Consider the following 14,009-nt stretch of genomic DNA (forward strand, 5'->3'; position numbering starts at 1 on the left):
GGTTTTTATGTGTGTTAGAGAGTTTTTGTGTGTATGTGTGAGAGGTGTTTTTGAGTGGGAGCGCTTTTTGTTGCATGTGTGTTTTTTTATTTTGGTGATTGTGAGTTTTTTGAGGTACCTGAGAGAGGAAGATGTCATTTTCACACCGCTTTTTTTGTTTTTGTTTGTTTATTGAGAGATTTTGGTGCGTGTGAGATGTTTTTTGGGGCGAGTGTTTTTCAGATTTGCTTGTATTTCGCTTCTCAAACATGCAACTAGCGTCCAGCCCGACATGATATAAATACGACCAAGATCAGATGTCACGTAGATCGCCTTTCTTCCCAAAGGGAGCGTTTAGCGTGCATGTGTGCTGCTGATGCAAAGACAGATACGGCTTGTGACGGTAATTATCCCGGTGTGAGGGCTCCGGTATGATCGGGCTCTCACCGGGAGGGTGGGGGGGGGGGGGGGATAATGGGTGTTGCGAGGGGATTTGGACGAGACATGCAAAAGGTGTGAGCACACGGAGGGTGGAAAAGTAAACGATGAGGCACGCATAGTTGAAATTCACGGGTAAGGTTTCTAAACTTGAGCAGTGACTAGCTAATTATAGAGTGTGTGTGTGTGTGGGGGGGGGGGGGGGGGGATTGCCATAAAGGTCACTTGTGGGTTGAATTGGAGGGAAAATCATTTACATGTTTCTTCGTTAGCTTCATTCAAGACTCCAAATTGTGAATGCGAGTATGATTGTTTTTGTTGTTGTGTGGTGCCTTGTGATCGGTTGACATCCAGGCTCATCTTGATTGGCTCCTGCTCACCTGCTGAGACCCAATGAAGACAAAATTCTATTGGAGTTTGCACTCGGTTGCTAACATTCAACCTTTTTTTCATTGTGTTGAAAAAATACACTTTAGAAAAACACAGTGAAAATATGTAGGAACACGTTTCGCTCTGAGAAGAAACCAATCAGAGGACAGAAACATGTTGATGTCATGGAGGATTTGAAATTTGATTGGTTGAAGAAACAGTCCCATTGCTAACATAGTTGAAGCTACATGGGACAGTATTATTGATTCTGAATGCCATGGGGCAGATTAGATGGACATAGCAACACATAGAGGCTGAAATCTGATTGGACGAAACAAAACGTCCACTTACATGCAGTGAAAGCACAGAGAAATGCTACAAAACAAAAACAATAGATTTTTTTGGGGAACAAATATTAGACATGATGTTGTAAATAAAGCTACAACAAGATTTGATAAGATAATGATCATTCATAAAATATATAAAGTGATAAATGTTATGTACATTGTAGAGCTTAAAAAGTGAGTCTATACAGTTGTCAGATGTACAAAATCTTACATACATTTTTTTTTGGTGATAACATCCCCAAAAAATTAACACTACAGACGCTTTTTCAAAATCTGATTGCATACCTGTTGGCGAGATCTGCTTTATACACACAAAGTGGGAAAAACATAAATCCAACGAGGTATTGCGTAATAACTGTCAAATGCTAAGCTATGCTAATTGTTATGCTTTAGAAAAACTGTGGAGAAAAAATAAAAGATAAAAGACGTTCCAATGTCGACAACCACTCACTAGGTGGCGCTGTTCTTGTGCGGCAAGCACTTCTGCCAGGAGCTGACGGGAAGCGAAAGGATGAGGAAGAGGACGCCTCCGAAAATGAGGACGGCCCCCGCCGAGCCCGCGCAGGCCGCCGACCACGACAGCTGGTGGTGCAGAGGGATGGAGTGGTCGCTGGACAGCAAGGTCAGCACCGACTGATGGAACGTCAACACCGACACCAGCACCAGGACGCCTGAGCCGTGCGTGCGTGGCGGTGGGCAAACCGTTTATTGGCATTAGCACGTTACGTCACATGACTTTTATCTGAGTGAGGTCAGACCTGAGAGTATGAAGCAGAAGGAGGCGGGCTTGAGAAAGAAGGAAACGCCTTTGCTGAGTGTCATGATGATGCAGATGGAGCCCGTCACCATCATGGTTAGACTGAGGAGAGCTAAAATGGCCGCCGCGATGTTCAAATCTAGAAGAGGGGCAAAAATATTGAAAAATGGACTTGTAGGGTTGGAATCACATGGAAATTACAATTACAATACTTTAACGCCCTAACTCGACATTATAACCAAAGGTGGCAAATCCAGGTCCAGAAAGTGAAAACCCTGCCACAGTTTGGTTTTAGCCCCAGATGCTAGCTATTTAGCTCCCTAGCTAGCTCCCATTGTGTTCTTTTCCCTGCTGGTACTGGTAAACGAGCAGCATGGGAGCTAGCTAGGGAGCTATCTAGCTAGCATCATCTAGCTTGCTATCTCCCATGGTGCTCGTTTACTGGCTAGGGAGCTAGCTAGCTAGCACCTGAAAGTAAAAACCCTGCCACAGTTTGGCTTTAACCCCTGATGCTAGCTAGCTCCCATGGTGCTCGTTTACCGGCTAGGGAGCTAGCTAGCTAGCTAGCATCAGGGGCTAAAGCCGAACTGTGGCAGGGTTTCTACTTTCTGGACCTGGGTTTGCCACCTCTGATCGTAACCCTACTTTGAAACCCTAACCCTACTAGAAAACCCCATTTTGAAGCTCCAACCCTATTTCGAAACCCTAATCCTATTTCTAAACCCTACTTTGTAATCTGACTTGGCAACCCCATTTTGATGCCAAAACCCTACTTTTAAAACCTTGCTTTGAAACCCTAATCCAATTTCTAAATACTACTATGAAACCCTAACCCTATTTTCGCGCTCTAACCCAACATTGTAACCCGACTTTGAAACCCTAACCCTGCTGGAAAACCCCATTTTAAAGCTCTAACCCTACTTTGAAACCCTACTACTCTACTTTCACGACCAAACTCTCTCTGAAACCCCAACCCTATGAGGAAACCCTATTTCTAAACCCTAACCCTACTTTATAACCCTAATATTAAGTATTGAAAGAGGAATAAAATTATTTTGTCCTCTTTGCGTGTTCCAAAAATGAAGATAGATTTAATGTAAGAAAAATACACCTTTGCAAAAATGATTTAATAAAAATCAGAGAATCTCTGGACAAATAACAGCCTCTAATTCATCACTTAAACAGGTGGGATTCAGAGCGTCAAATGTAGCTCTTCCGCGTGCACAACGGTTTCTTATAGTTAAAAAGACCTCCTCTCTTTCATTTGTAGACAAAACATACTCTCTGGGTATTTTCCATGAGCGATGGCGAAAACAGAGTCAGGTGTGTGTGGGTGTTCAAAACAGATTCTGTTCTCAAGGACCAAATGTGTTTTCGCACAAAACTCTGAGAAGGAACTTTTTTAGACTAAATAGTATGTCCCAGTTTAAGGTCAGATTATACCGAAATCAACACCACTTGCTCTGCACAGGACACAAAACATTTCGACAAGGTTAATATAAAGAATTAAAATGTTAATAATGTGTAACAATGGTTAATATATGAAATGAAGTATTAAAAATGTTACAATATCTATCAGTATGAACCATGAAAAACACTTTAAAAAAACAAAACAAAATACGTTTTCAAACGTCTGCTTTTACTTTGTAAAACCACGCTTAATGTTTTTGTCGATTGTCTGAACTCTAATCAATTTTTAGTTTTGGCATCCGCCTTGATGATGCAAATGTTGTCGTGCGCGTCGGCAAGTGGGCCAATTTGGCTCAACTTGAAGCACATTTTATTGGCAGGTGAAGACGCGCAGGTGCAACATACAAAATCTGCGCCAACATGTGAGCCGTTGATGTCATCATTAGTCCCGAGTTACATACGAGCGTCCCGTTGATTTCGACCTCAATTTGCAAAAAATAAATAAATAAAAAAAATGGGGTTTTGAATTTTCCATTCATCTTACTTTTGTTTGTGGTCTTCTTGAACACGATGGCGTTTTCCCCCGAGGTGAAGAATTTGAAGTAGGTGCAGTTGGATTCTGTAGACCAAGAGGAAACTTTAGTACAACACGCACGCACGCACGCACGCACGCACGCACGCACGCACGCGTGTAGTGGTTTGCTGCTGGTCTTGTGTGATGTGCTTTCTATGCATCCATGCACACACTATTGTCCTTCCAGGCATCCGTCCTATTTATAGACAAGTGTTGAGTCGGAATACGCACACACGCTGCACATATGGCGCTGCTAGCTGCAGTAGGAGTGCGTTACTGTAGATATTGGTCATTTACTTGAATATTTATTTTTCAGATGGTTTCAAGAAAATAGCCTAGATTTGAAAATACGAGCACACGCTTGACGATCCAAGTTTGTTTGAAACCCTCGAAGACAAGTTGAGTGTATTGAAATTTGATTTGGACACAAGATCACCTACAAACATTACGAGAACCGGGAAGAGGAATTACAGGGTGGATTTTATTTTTTTTTTTAATTTTGTCGCCAGGCCTCGTTTAGGAATTCCTTACACGTGTTATGTACGCAGGTGTCGAACTCAAGGCTGGGGGCCCGATTTGGGCCACCGCGTCATTTAATGGGGCCTGCAAAAGCAAATCATGTGCGATGATGTCATATTTATTGCTAAAGTATCAAAATTGTAAATTAGGGTTGCTCGATTATGGAATTTTTTTTAATTACAATTATTCAAATGATTATTTTTTGGTACAAAATGAGAACATTTTTAAACATTTAAAAATATTAAGACAAATAAAATTATTAAGTTCCTTTTGGACCAAGCAAGATTTATTAAATTTGTCATTTTATAAAATTTAAAAAAGGTGCAAATATATAAATTTAAACAATTTAAAATTTGTATTAATAATTTTTATTTTTGTTTATGATTATGCCAATAATATAATATAATATAGGTAATAAGGTCACCAATATTAATTAAAAACTTTTTTTTTTTTAAACATTACTCATTCATTCAGAATTCAATGTGGCCCGCAACAAAAATGAGTTTGACACCCCTAGACTACGATTTGACCAGGGACGGGCGATCGGGGCTCTGCCTCTCCTGCCTACCCTACATGTGAAGAGTAAACAATAACAACAATTACATTCAATTCTTTTGCTTTTTAGTTCTGCGGTTGCAACATATAATGCAACATAAGTTCCCATTAAGTTAAAAAAATAAATTAATAAATATTTCTATTTTGTGTTTAGCAGTCATGTCAAGATCTTCATTAATTCATTGCAATCTTGGTATCCTATAAAGCATTAAAAAAAAACAGGCACAAGGAAGTTGGAGGAAGAGGAGGAGGAGGAGGAGGAGGAAGAGCGAACTGGGAGCGCAGATGGAGGGGAGGTGAAAGCTGCAGAAGAAAGAAGGACGCCACAGATGGAAGAGGAGGTCGAGGGAGCAAGGGACGGTGGAGTGAGAGTGGGTGGGGTGTGTGGGGGGGGCAACATGTAGAGGGGGGAGGTTGTTAATACTGCATTAGACCTGCTCTCCCTTGGTCCCTCCCTGTCCCTCCCTCTCATTGGCCGTTCACTATATTTAGACAAAAACTGTGAAGTAGACAGATTCCACTCGGCTTTCCGAGCACATAGTGACAACTCTCACCCACTGAGCGTTACGGGCTGCGCATGCTTGTACACACACACACACACACACACACACACACACAAACACGCACACACATATAGAGTACATGTAGCCACTACTTATCAGCTTATCTGTGATCTCGCTCACTCATTAGGCCCATATTGCGTTGAAGACGCCTCCGAGCCGCTCGTTTTTTTTCGGGACGGCAGCCACGGAGCGTAAAAGATGGGCAAGAAAACAGTTGCTTTTTTTTTGCCGCCAAACAAACATGGCGGCCATCTGCCAGTGGTGCGAGGGCGTGTGAGAAACATTGTCGCGAGCAGACTGGTTGCCGTCACACGTCAGCACGCTGACATGTCACAGAAATAATCGATAATATTATCAAAAAAAAATGTAATTAAATTAATATAGAGAATAAAATTCATACAAATAAATAGACTATATAAATATGAAAAATAATACATTATTAACTCATTCACTGCCATTGACGGCTATAGACGTCAAAAATTCATTTGAACAATTTCTATTAGTTTCACATTTTTTCCTACTTTTGTTAACAAGTTTGAAAACCAAGAAAAAAAAATTTTATTATACATTTAGAACAGATAAAAAAATATTAATTGTGAGTTAACTAGTGAAGTCATGCGATTAATTATGATTAAAAAATATTTTTTAATAATATTTTCTTTAAAAAATAAAGATTATTAAAAATCCCTTTTTTAACAAGAAGAAGAAAAGATCACTAAAAATTAGGGGCGTCAGGCGATTAAAATTTTTCGTTATTAATGGCATGACTTCACTAGTTAACTCGTAAATTTTATATCTGTTCTAAATGTACAATATTTTTTTCTAGGTTTTCATACTCAACAAAAAAAACTTAACAAAAGTGGATTTTTACTAATAGAAATATTTGTAATGATTTTTTTTACGTCTATAGCCGTCAATGGCAGTAAATGAGTTAATAATAGTAATAAATATATAATTAAATAATTACACTACAGTGAGAAAAATAGGCTGATTAAAAAAAAAACAATCATTTTTATTTTTAATGGCATTATCTTTATTTTATGTCTTTTCCTACAGCGTCGCGTATGTGCAATATTATTACATCATGCTCCGCAAGGCTTCCCTTCCGTCTCCTGCCATTGGACGACTCCTTTGCCGTTGCTCTTTAATGATTGAATTAGCACGTATGGCGGGCTGACCTAGATGCATATATGTACGTACGTACACGCTATGTACAGTGCGCCGCGTCACGTTCACACACCCCCCGCGTGCTACGTTTCAAGACAAGTGTGCATCTGAGGCTCACGTTCGGTGCTGACGGGAATTTGCTGTTTTATGTAAGCGATGCAGTATATTGCTGGCGTTGCATTTTCTTGAGGACTCTAAAAGTTGATTTTAAGTTGGCATTTATTTCAAAGTACAAACACTTTATCGATTTATTTTATTTATTTCCGCCTTTGAAATCAGAGCATTGCAAATTAGAGGATGTATTTAATTGTATTTGTTTGAATAATGTGGATTTTTTTTTTTGATTCATCAGACTATACAATAGGTAATAATTAATGAATATAACCGGTTCAAACTTATGTTAATTACACACCAGATTTATAATTAGGGAATAGCATCACTATTACTGTCACGGCAACCCTGACTCATTTATTTTTGTGGTTTATAATTTGTGAAGCAGCCAGGATACGGCTCAGGTTATACAAGCACGGGCGTCGGTGCTCATTTCACTTTTCAGAGTTGTTTTCAAGGCGTGTACAGACTATATTCCGTGCACCCTTTAAAGCGTCATTTGTAGCTATTAATAACTGGAGTCAAACGCTAAACCAGATTTTTTTTATTACGCTGAAATGCATCCAAGCCTCTCATGTTGTGCTAGCCTGGTCAAGCGATGAAAATGTTCCGCAATTAATCGCAATTAATCATGTTTTCCTACTTCTTCTTCCACTTTTTGTAACAAATATTTACTTGAGGAAAATACTGGAATTAATGTGAAATCATCAAAGTATATTTAGTAGTACTGTGAAGCGATTACATTTTTTAAAATAATTAATCACACAATTTTCCGTAATTAATCGCATATTAATCACATTTTTCTACTGCTGCTTATACTTTTTTTTCAAAGCTTGTAGCAAATATTTACTTGAGTAAAATACTGGAATCAATGTAAAATCATCAAAGTATATTTAGTAGTCCTGTGAAGCGATTACATTTTTTTAAATAATTAATCACACAATTTTCCGTAATTAATCGCATATTAATCACATTTTTTTACTCATGCTTATACTTTTTTTTCAATGTTTGTAGCAAATATTTACTTGAGGAAAGTACTGGAATTATTGTAAAATCATCAAAGTATATTTAGTAGTGCTGTGAAGTGATTACATTTTTTTAAATAATTAATCACACAATTTTCCGTAATTAATCGCATATTAATCAAATTTTTCTACTGCTGATTATACTTTTTTTCAAAGCTTGTAGCAAATATTTACTTGAGGAAAATACTGGAATTAATGTAAAATCATCAAAGTATATTTAGTAGTGCTGTGAAGCGATTACATTTTTTAAAATAATTAATCACACAATTTTCCGTAATTAATCGCATATTAATCAAATTTTTCTACTGCTGATTATACTTTTTTTCAAAGCTTGTAGCAAATATTTACTTGAGGAAAATACTGGAATTAATGTAAAATCATCCAAGTATATTTAGTAGTGCTGTGAAGGGATTAAAACATTTTCAATAATTAATTGCACAATTTTCTGTAATTAATCGCAATTAATCACATTTTTTTACTTCTGCTTATACTTTTTTTCAAAGCTTATAACAAATATTTACTTGAGGAAAATACTGGAATTAATGTGAAATCATCAAAGTATATTTAGTAGTGCTGTGAAGCGATTACATTTTTAAAAATAATTAATCACACAATTTTCCGTAATTAATCGCATATTAATCACATTTTTCTACTCCTGCTTATACTTTTTTTTCAAAGCTTGTAGCAAATATTTACTTGAGGAAAATACTGGAATTAATGTAAAATCATCCAAGTATATTTAGTAGTGCTGTGAAGTGATTAAAACATTTTCAATAATTAATTGAACAACTTAATGTAATTAATCGCAATTAATTGCGTATTAATCACATTTTTCTACTCCTGATTATACTTTTTTTCAAAGCTTGTAGCAAATATTTACTTGAGGAAAGTACTGGAATTATTGTAAAATCATCAAAGTATATTTAGTAGTGCTGTGAAGAGATTACATTTTTTTAAATAATTAATCACACAATTTTCCATAATTAATCGCATATTAATCACATTTTTCTACTCCTGCTTATACTTTTTTTTTCAAAGCTTGTAGCAAATATTTACTTGAGGAAAATACTGGAATTAATGTGAAATCATCCAAGTATATTTAGTAGTGCTGTGAAGTGATTAAAACATTTTCAATAATTAATTGAACAACTTAATGTAATTAATCGCAATTAATTGCGTATTAATCACATTTTTCTACTCCTGATTATACTTTTTTTCAAAGCTTGTAACAAATATTTACTTGAAGAAAATACCGGAATTAATGTAAAATCATGAAAGTATATTTAGTAGTGCTGTGAAGCGATTCAATTTTTTAAAATAATTAATCACACAATTTTCCATAATTAAAATATTTACCTACTTGAGTAGAATATTGGAATTAATCATCAAATAGAAAGTATATTTAGCCTCAAAGACCGTTCTAATAGCTTTCTTGAATATTTATGTAAAATACAAATATATATATATAGATTATTTCAAATTTTTTGTTTGAAGATTTTTCTCATGGAAAAAGTGCCCCGGCTCAATAAGAATGAATAAGTAGGTGACTTGTGGTCGCCATGGCAACAGCAGCGCTGCCATTCAGCTGGTCAATCACAGCGTCACGCCTGCCTCACCTCCCGGCAGTTCGGCGGGACCGCAGCTGACCCTCTCGGGGTCCACGTCGGCCACCCACAAGGTGTGCACGCAGGCCTTCCACAGGCCGTAGTGCGCCATCTGGCACGTCTGGTTGCCGGCAAAGTTCTTGGGCTGCGCCAGTTCCACCCAAAACTCGGTGCCCACGCCCAGCACGGTCAGCGTGACGCCCACCGCGCACACCAGGAAGGCCAGCTTGATTTTGCCGTCTTGGCTGTCGCTCATCTTTTGGCTCCGCCTGTGAGCGCGTCCGCCCTTCAGGGCGGCCAGACCGCCGGCTTGGCCGCCGCCCGCCGCCCCCATGCGGCCTTCGTCATCCTGGGACACGAAGAAGTTGCTCCACATCTCAGTAGGCCGGGTTCGAGGTGGAGCAGGATTTAGTATGGGTGTGATAGTGGGGTTTTAAAGTGGGGGGAAAATAAAACACAGCTACTAGGAAGGAGGATTTAAATAAAAAAAGACATCAGGGGACTAATTGAAGCTCCGCGCCAGTATTTCCTTTCTTGCAGTGCACTGAAGAAGAAAAAAATGCAATAAAAAACAATAAATAAGGCAGCAAAGGTGTCAAATTCAAGGTCCAAAGTTTACCACAATTTTAAGTAGAAGCCTTTAAAATGGCATTTTGAAAATGAACAAATTAGACAACAAACGTCTGCTTGCCTGACCCTCTTGCCACACACCAAGTCCGTAAACAAACACAGTGCAGCTCAGCTTCTGGCAGGCATATGTTAAGGCTAGTGATGTTTTCTTTTTTAAACTAGTGCAGTAAAATGTAACTTGGATGAAAACTGCCTCTTCAAATGGAGCTATTATTAGCTTTTAGTGCATTATAAATTAATTAATTAATTAACTCTTTGACTGCCAGACGTTTTCAGAAAAGGGATGCCGTGGGTGCCAGCTGATTTTAAGCATTTTGACTGATCTTTCAAGGTCCATAGAAAATTATGTGTTTGGACTGTGGAAACACACATACTACCAAATGAAAGATTGGACTCTCATCTTTCATCAGAAAAAAAAGTTTGTCTCTACCTTATTCTGTTTTTCAGTAATCAACAATAGAAAATGGTTAGTTTCACCTCAGTTTTGAAACAAACGTCTTTTAACGTCTTTGGCACTCCTCCATAGGATTTTACTAACGTTATTTAACGTTTTTGGCAGTCAAAGAGTTAACTTTCTGAGAAGTAAGCGGTTAAGAAAATGGATGGATGGATGGACGGATAAATAAATTCAAATTATGGTTTCAAACTAGGTTAGGGTTTCAAGTTGCGGTGAGGGATTCAATATAGGGTTTTAAACTAGGGTTAGGGTTTCAAAGTAAGAGTAGGGTTTCAAAGAAGGTTCACCATTTATAACAGTGGCTATAAAATTATTGAATTTTTGTGATTAAAAAAAAAGTCAACTGTCAAATTGTGTGACCTCAGTTTTCAATGTAGGATTTCAAATTAGGGTTTCAAACTATGGTTGGGATTTTCAAATTAGGGTTTAAAGATGTTATTAGGGTTTCAAAGTAAGGTTTCAAACTAGTGTTTCAAATTATGGTTAGAGTTTCAAAGTAGGGTTAGGGTTTTTAAGTTAAACTTTTGTTAGGGTTTCAAATATTGTTAGGTTTTGAATTGGGGTTTTAAATTAGAGTTAGGATTTCAAAGTAGTGTTTAAAACTAGGGTTAGTGTTTTCAAGTAGGGTTTCAATATAGGAGTAGGATTTCAAAGCAGGGTCACAATTTAGTGGCTATAATATAGAGTTATTGGTTTAAAAAAAACAACTGTCAAAATGTGTGATCTCAGTTTTCAAAGTAGGGTTTCAAATGAGGGCTTTCAAATGACGATTACGCTATCCTCAGCAAGTTTGTCGAAACCGGATGTGTTCTGATCCGGCCTGTTACTACCAGCATTGATGAAAACACTGAACTCCTAGAGCAGGCGTTTGCGCAAAGGCAAGGAAAGTCTATCTAGAGATCTACACGGGAACTCCGAATCCATAAAAGCTTGATTCAGCGGACGCTTCGGAAAATGATAAAGCGTTTTCTCTTCTCGATTTTAGCTTTCAAGCGAGTGCCACACTGGACCACCCATAGGCCCTCTTTCATTGTCCCGCCGCGTCGGGATTGGATGCGGATCCCGTCGGATCTGAGGGGGATAACCCGATGCCACAAATACTCCGCGTCCCGCATCACATGTCACGGCACATACTGGGAATCAGGTGTGTGCGTGTGATCCAGGCTTATGAAACATTTTCCGCTCCCCCTAAATATGAGCGGGTGCCCGTGGGAGCGTTTCAACGAGGTGGCAGCTGACCCTCGCAGGGTGCGAGGCAGGTGATAATTCAAGCCTGAACCAAACTAATTGACCCTGCTGCAGGGGGGGGGGGGGGGGGCTCTGACAGGTCAGACAGTAGACAGGAGGCGTTGTTGGATCACTCGATCCTGAGCTTTGCACCAGCGCTCTCAAAGATTTGATATAGGCGGCCCACCAAATCGCATCAGCCACCTGTTTGCTTGGGTTGTGCTATTCATTAAAAAGAATGGCAACAACATTACATCTAAGTGCAAACATATACATGGAATATCGTCATTCACATAACGAGATCCAACAGATGAACAAAAATGGAATATTACAGTTCAGATTAGACAAACGATACGGACTGTAATAGTAATACAGGTGTTTGCAAAACCATCATATCGATCTGCTAGCTAGCTAGCTAGAATTATATTTAAATGTATACCATTTAAAATTCTCTTTTACGAGCCAAACTTATAATTATCCCTTGTTTATTCCCAACACATTCCTCTTAATTCTGATGGAAAGTTTCCAATTTTGAAAATCCTGGACTTTTGCAACTCTTATCTGTGAATTTCTAGCGAGCTAGTATAGCTAGCAAGACATGCTAAAATGTCATTTATTTTTTGAAAAACTCTACGTACGCATGTGTGCGTGTGTGTGTGCGTGCCTGTAGGAAAGCTACAAATGGGAGGGGAAAAACAAAAAAAATAATTCTGACCTGCGGTTTGGTGTTGAGTTGAGGAGAAGACGCTTGAAAATTAAAAAGAGAGAACGATCGAGTGCTCATGGGTGAGTTAGTGAAAGAGAGAGCAAAAGAGAGGAGCAGGAGGAGGAGGGGGTACAAAACAGTAATGGAAAGTGAGTGTAACAGGGGAGGGGGCTGCAGCCGGGTTGGCTGACACCCTCCATTATTAAATATCCATCTATGTGTGTGTAGTGTGTGTGTGGTCATGTCAGGAAGCAGCAAGTGGAGGTGCTGCAGGGGCGATCACGCACAAACATGCTGGCATTCGTATGACGTGAGGCGTGGCAGCGCCATTGAAAACATGTCCGCTTCTGTCACACACAGGCCGTGCATGCGTGCGTCTATTTTGGACGGGCACCTGTTAATGACTTTAAAGTGAGAGTGGAGGAGGAGCCCCAGCGTGTGTTCATGCGGCGCGTCTTACTGCAGCCAGCTGAGTAATTGATCTGTCCAAAAAAACGTAGCGTGATTAATTATTGCAATTATGGATCAAATGATCATGTTTATGTCACGCTTTTGTTCAGTCTCACGTGTAATTGCATTGTCTGCCACTAGATGGTGGCACACTTTTACAGGTGACATGGTAAATTTGAAAGAAGAAGAAGAATGAAAACAGGAAGTATTTCAAGATCAACCTACTTTTTGCTGAATTTTTTTTTACTTTTTTGGGACCGCTTTTGTGTATGGGCTCTTTCTAATGATTTGGGCACTGCGTCTTTCACTTACACAAATGTAAAATTTGGAGTAACAATAAGGTAAAACAATGTACATTGAATAACTTGATTATTATGGCAAAAGTTTTTCATTCATAAAAGCAAAAAGAGACTAAGTCGACCTTTATTGTGTTTTTAAAGGAATTCACTACAATTTTGTAAGTCTAAAAAGGCTTTATGGCTTTATAATAACATGGTGACCTTTTCCTTTGACCCCATTGTACGATGTGCGTATGTTGTTGGTTTTCACTTTTTTGTTTTTGTACCGCTTAGTGGTATGTTTAAATTTTTCTGTAAGCTTCATTTGTTAATAAAAGGAAGAAAAAAAACGCAAACTCATTAATCCTGCTTTTTATGCCTACAAAAAGCAACAACTTGAGGCTAATTCATGTACTGTATTTTGTGGGATGATAAGTTTGGAATAAACGTGATTTCTTTACTGTTAATATGGGGAAAATGTTGTGTTTGGTTAAATAAAAGATCTAGTTTGGCCCCTTACTTTTTAACTTTCGTCCATAAAGTAATGCATACCATATAGTGTGTATAATAAGGGAGCAAGAGGTTTAGGGTTGAGGTGACCAGCCAGCAGAGAACAGGACAAAACAAGCTCCAGGCAGTGTCACTTCCTGTCCATTTCAGTGTTTCCGCTGCAGCTTTTTACATCTCCCCACTTGTAATTATGCATCCGCTCTCATCTGCTCGTCCATCATTTGACGCAAAAGATCAATAATGCACCAGCGCATTGCCGACCTCTTCTGCACGTCGCTCAAGTGTTGCTGTCAGCATGATGGAAATCATGCGCTTCATCAGAACGCATACACG

The 14,009-nt window shown here is 38.6% G+C and overlaps 1 protein-coding gene across 2 annotated transcripts; it reads right to left on the minus strand.

The window, feature by feature from the left end:
- Window positions 1–979: 979 nt before the first annotated feature.
- cacng6b (calcium channel, voltage-dependent, gamma subunit 6b) lies at window positions 980–12,713 on the minus strand. 2 transcript variants are annotated; one of them, XM_077576092.1, is made up of 5 exons: window positions 12,448–12,713; window positions 9,431–9,962; window positions 3,845–3,919; window positions 1,892–2,029; window positions 980–1,804 (listed from the first exon to the last, which is right to left on the minus strand). In XM_077576092.1, the coding sequence occupies exons 2-5, from the start codon at window positions 9,792–9,794 to the stop codon at window positions 1,584–1,586; spliced, it is 798 nt and encodes a 265-aa protein (XP_077432218.1). In that variant the 5' UTR covers window positions 9,795–9,962; window positions 12,448–12,713; the 3' UTR covers window positions 980–1,583. The 2 variants fall into 2 exon arrangements, with proteins under 2 accessions (XP_077432218.1, XP_077432219.1); XM_077576093.1 differs by lacking the exon at window positions 12,448–12,713 and having other exon boundaries at window positions 9,431–10,012.
- Window positions 12,714–14,009: the final 1,296 nt, after the last annotated feature.

This window comes from Vanacampus margaritifer, chromosome 9 (genome assembly GCF_051991255.1).
Source record: "Vanacampus margaritifer isolate UIUO_Vmar chromosome 9, RoL_Vmar_1.0, whole genome shotgun sequence".
NCBI lineage: Eukaryota > Metazoa > Chordata > Actinopteri > Syngnathiformes > Syngnathidae > Vanacampus > Vanacampus margaritifer.

Coding starts and splice junctions, on each gene's coding strand:
- cacng6b (XM_077576092.1), bottom strand. CDS start 9,794: ATGTGGAGCAACTTCTTCGTGTCCCAGGATGACGAAGGCCGCATGGGG. Junction 2,030..3,844: donor CAAGAAGACCACAAACAAAA/GTAAGATGAATG, acceptor CCCCTCTTCTAG/ATTTGAACATCGCGGCGGCC. Junction 1,805..1,891: donor CTTCTGCTTCATACTCTCAG/GTCTGACCTCAC, acceptor CGCACGGCTCAG/GCGTCCTGGTGCTGGTGTCG.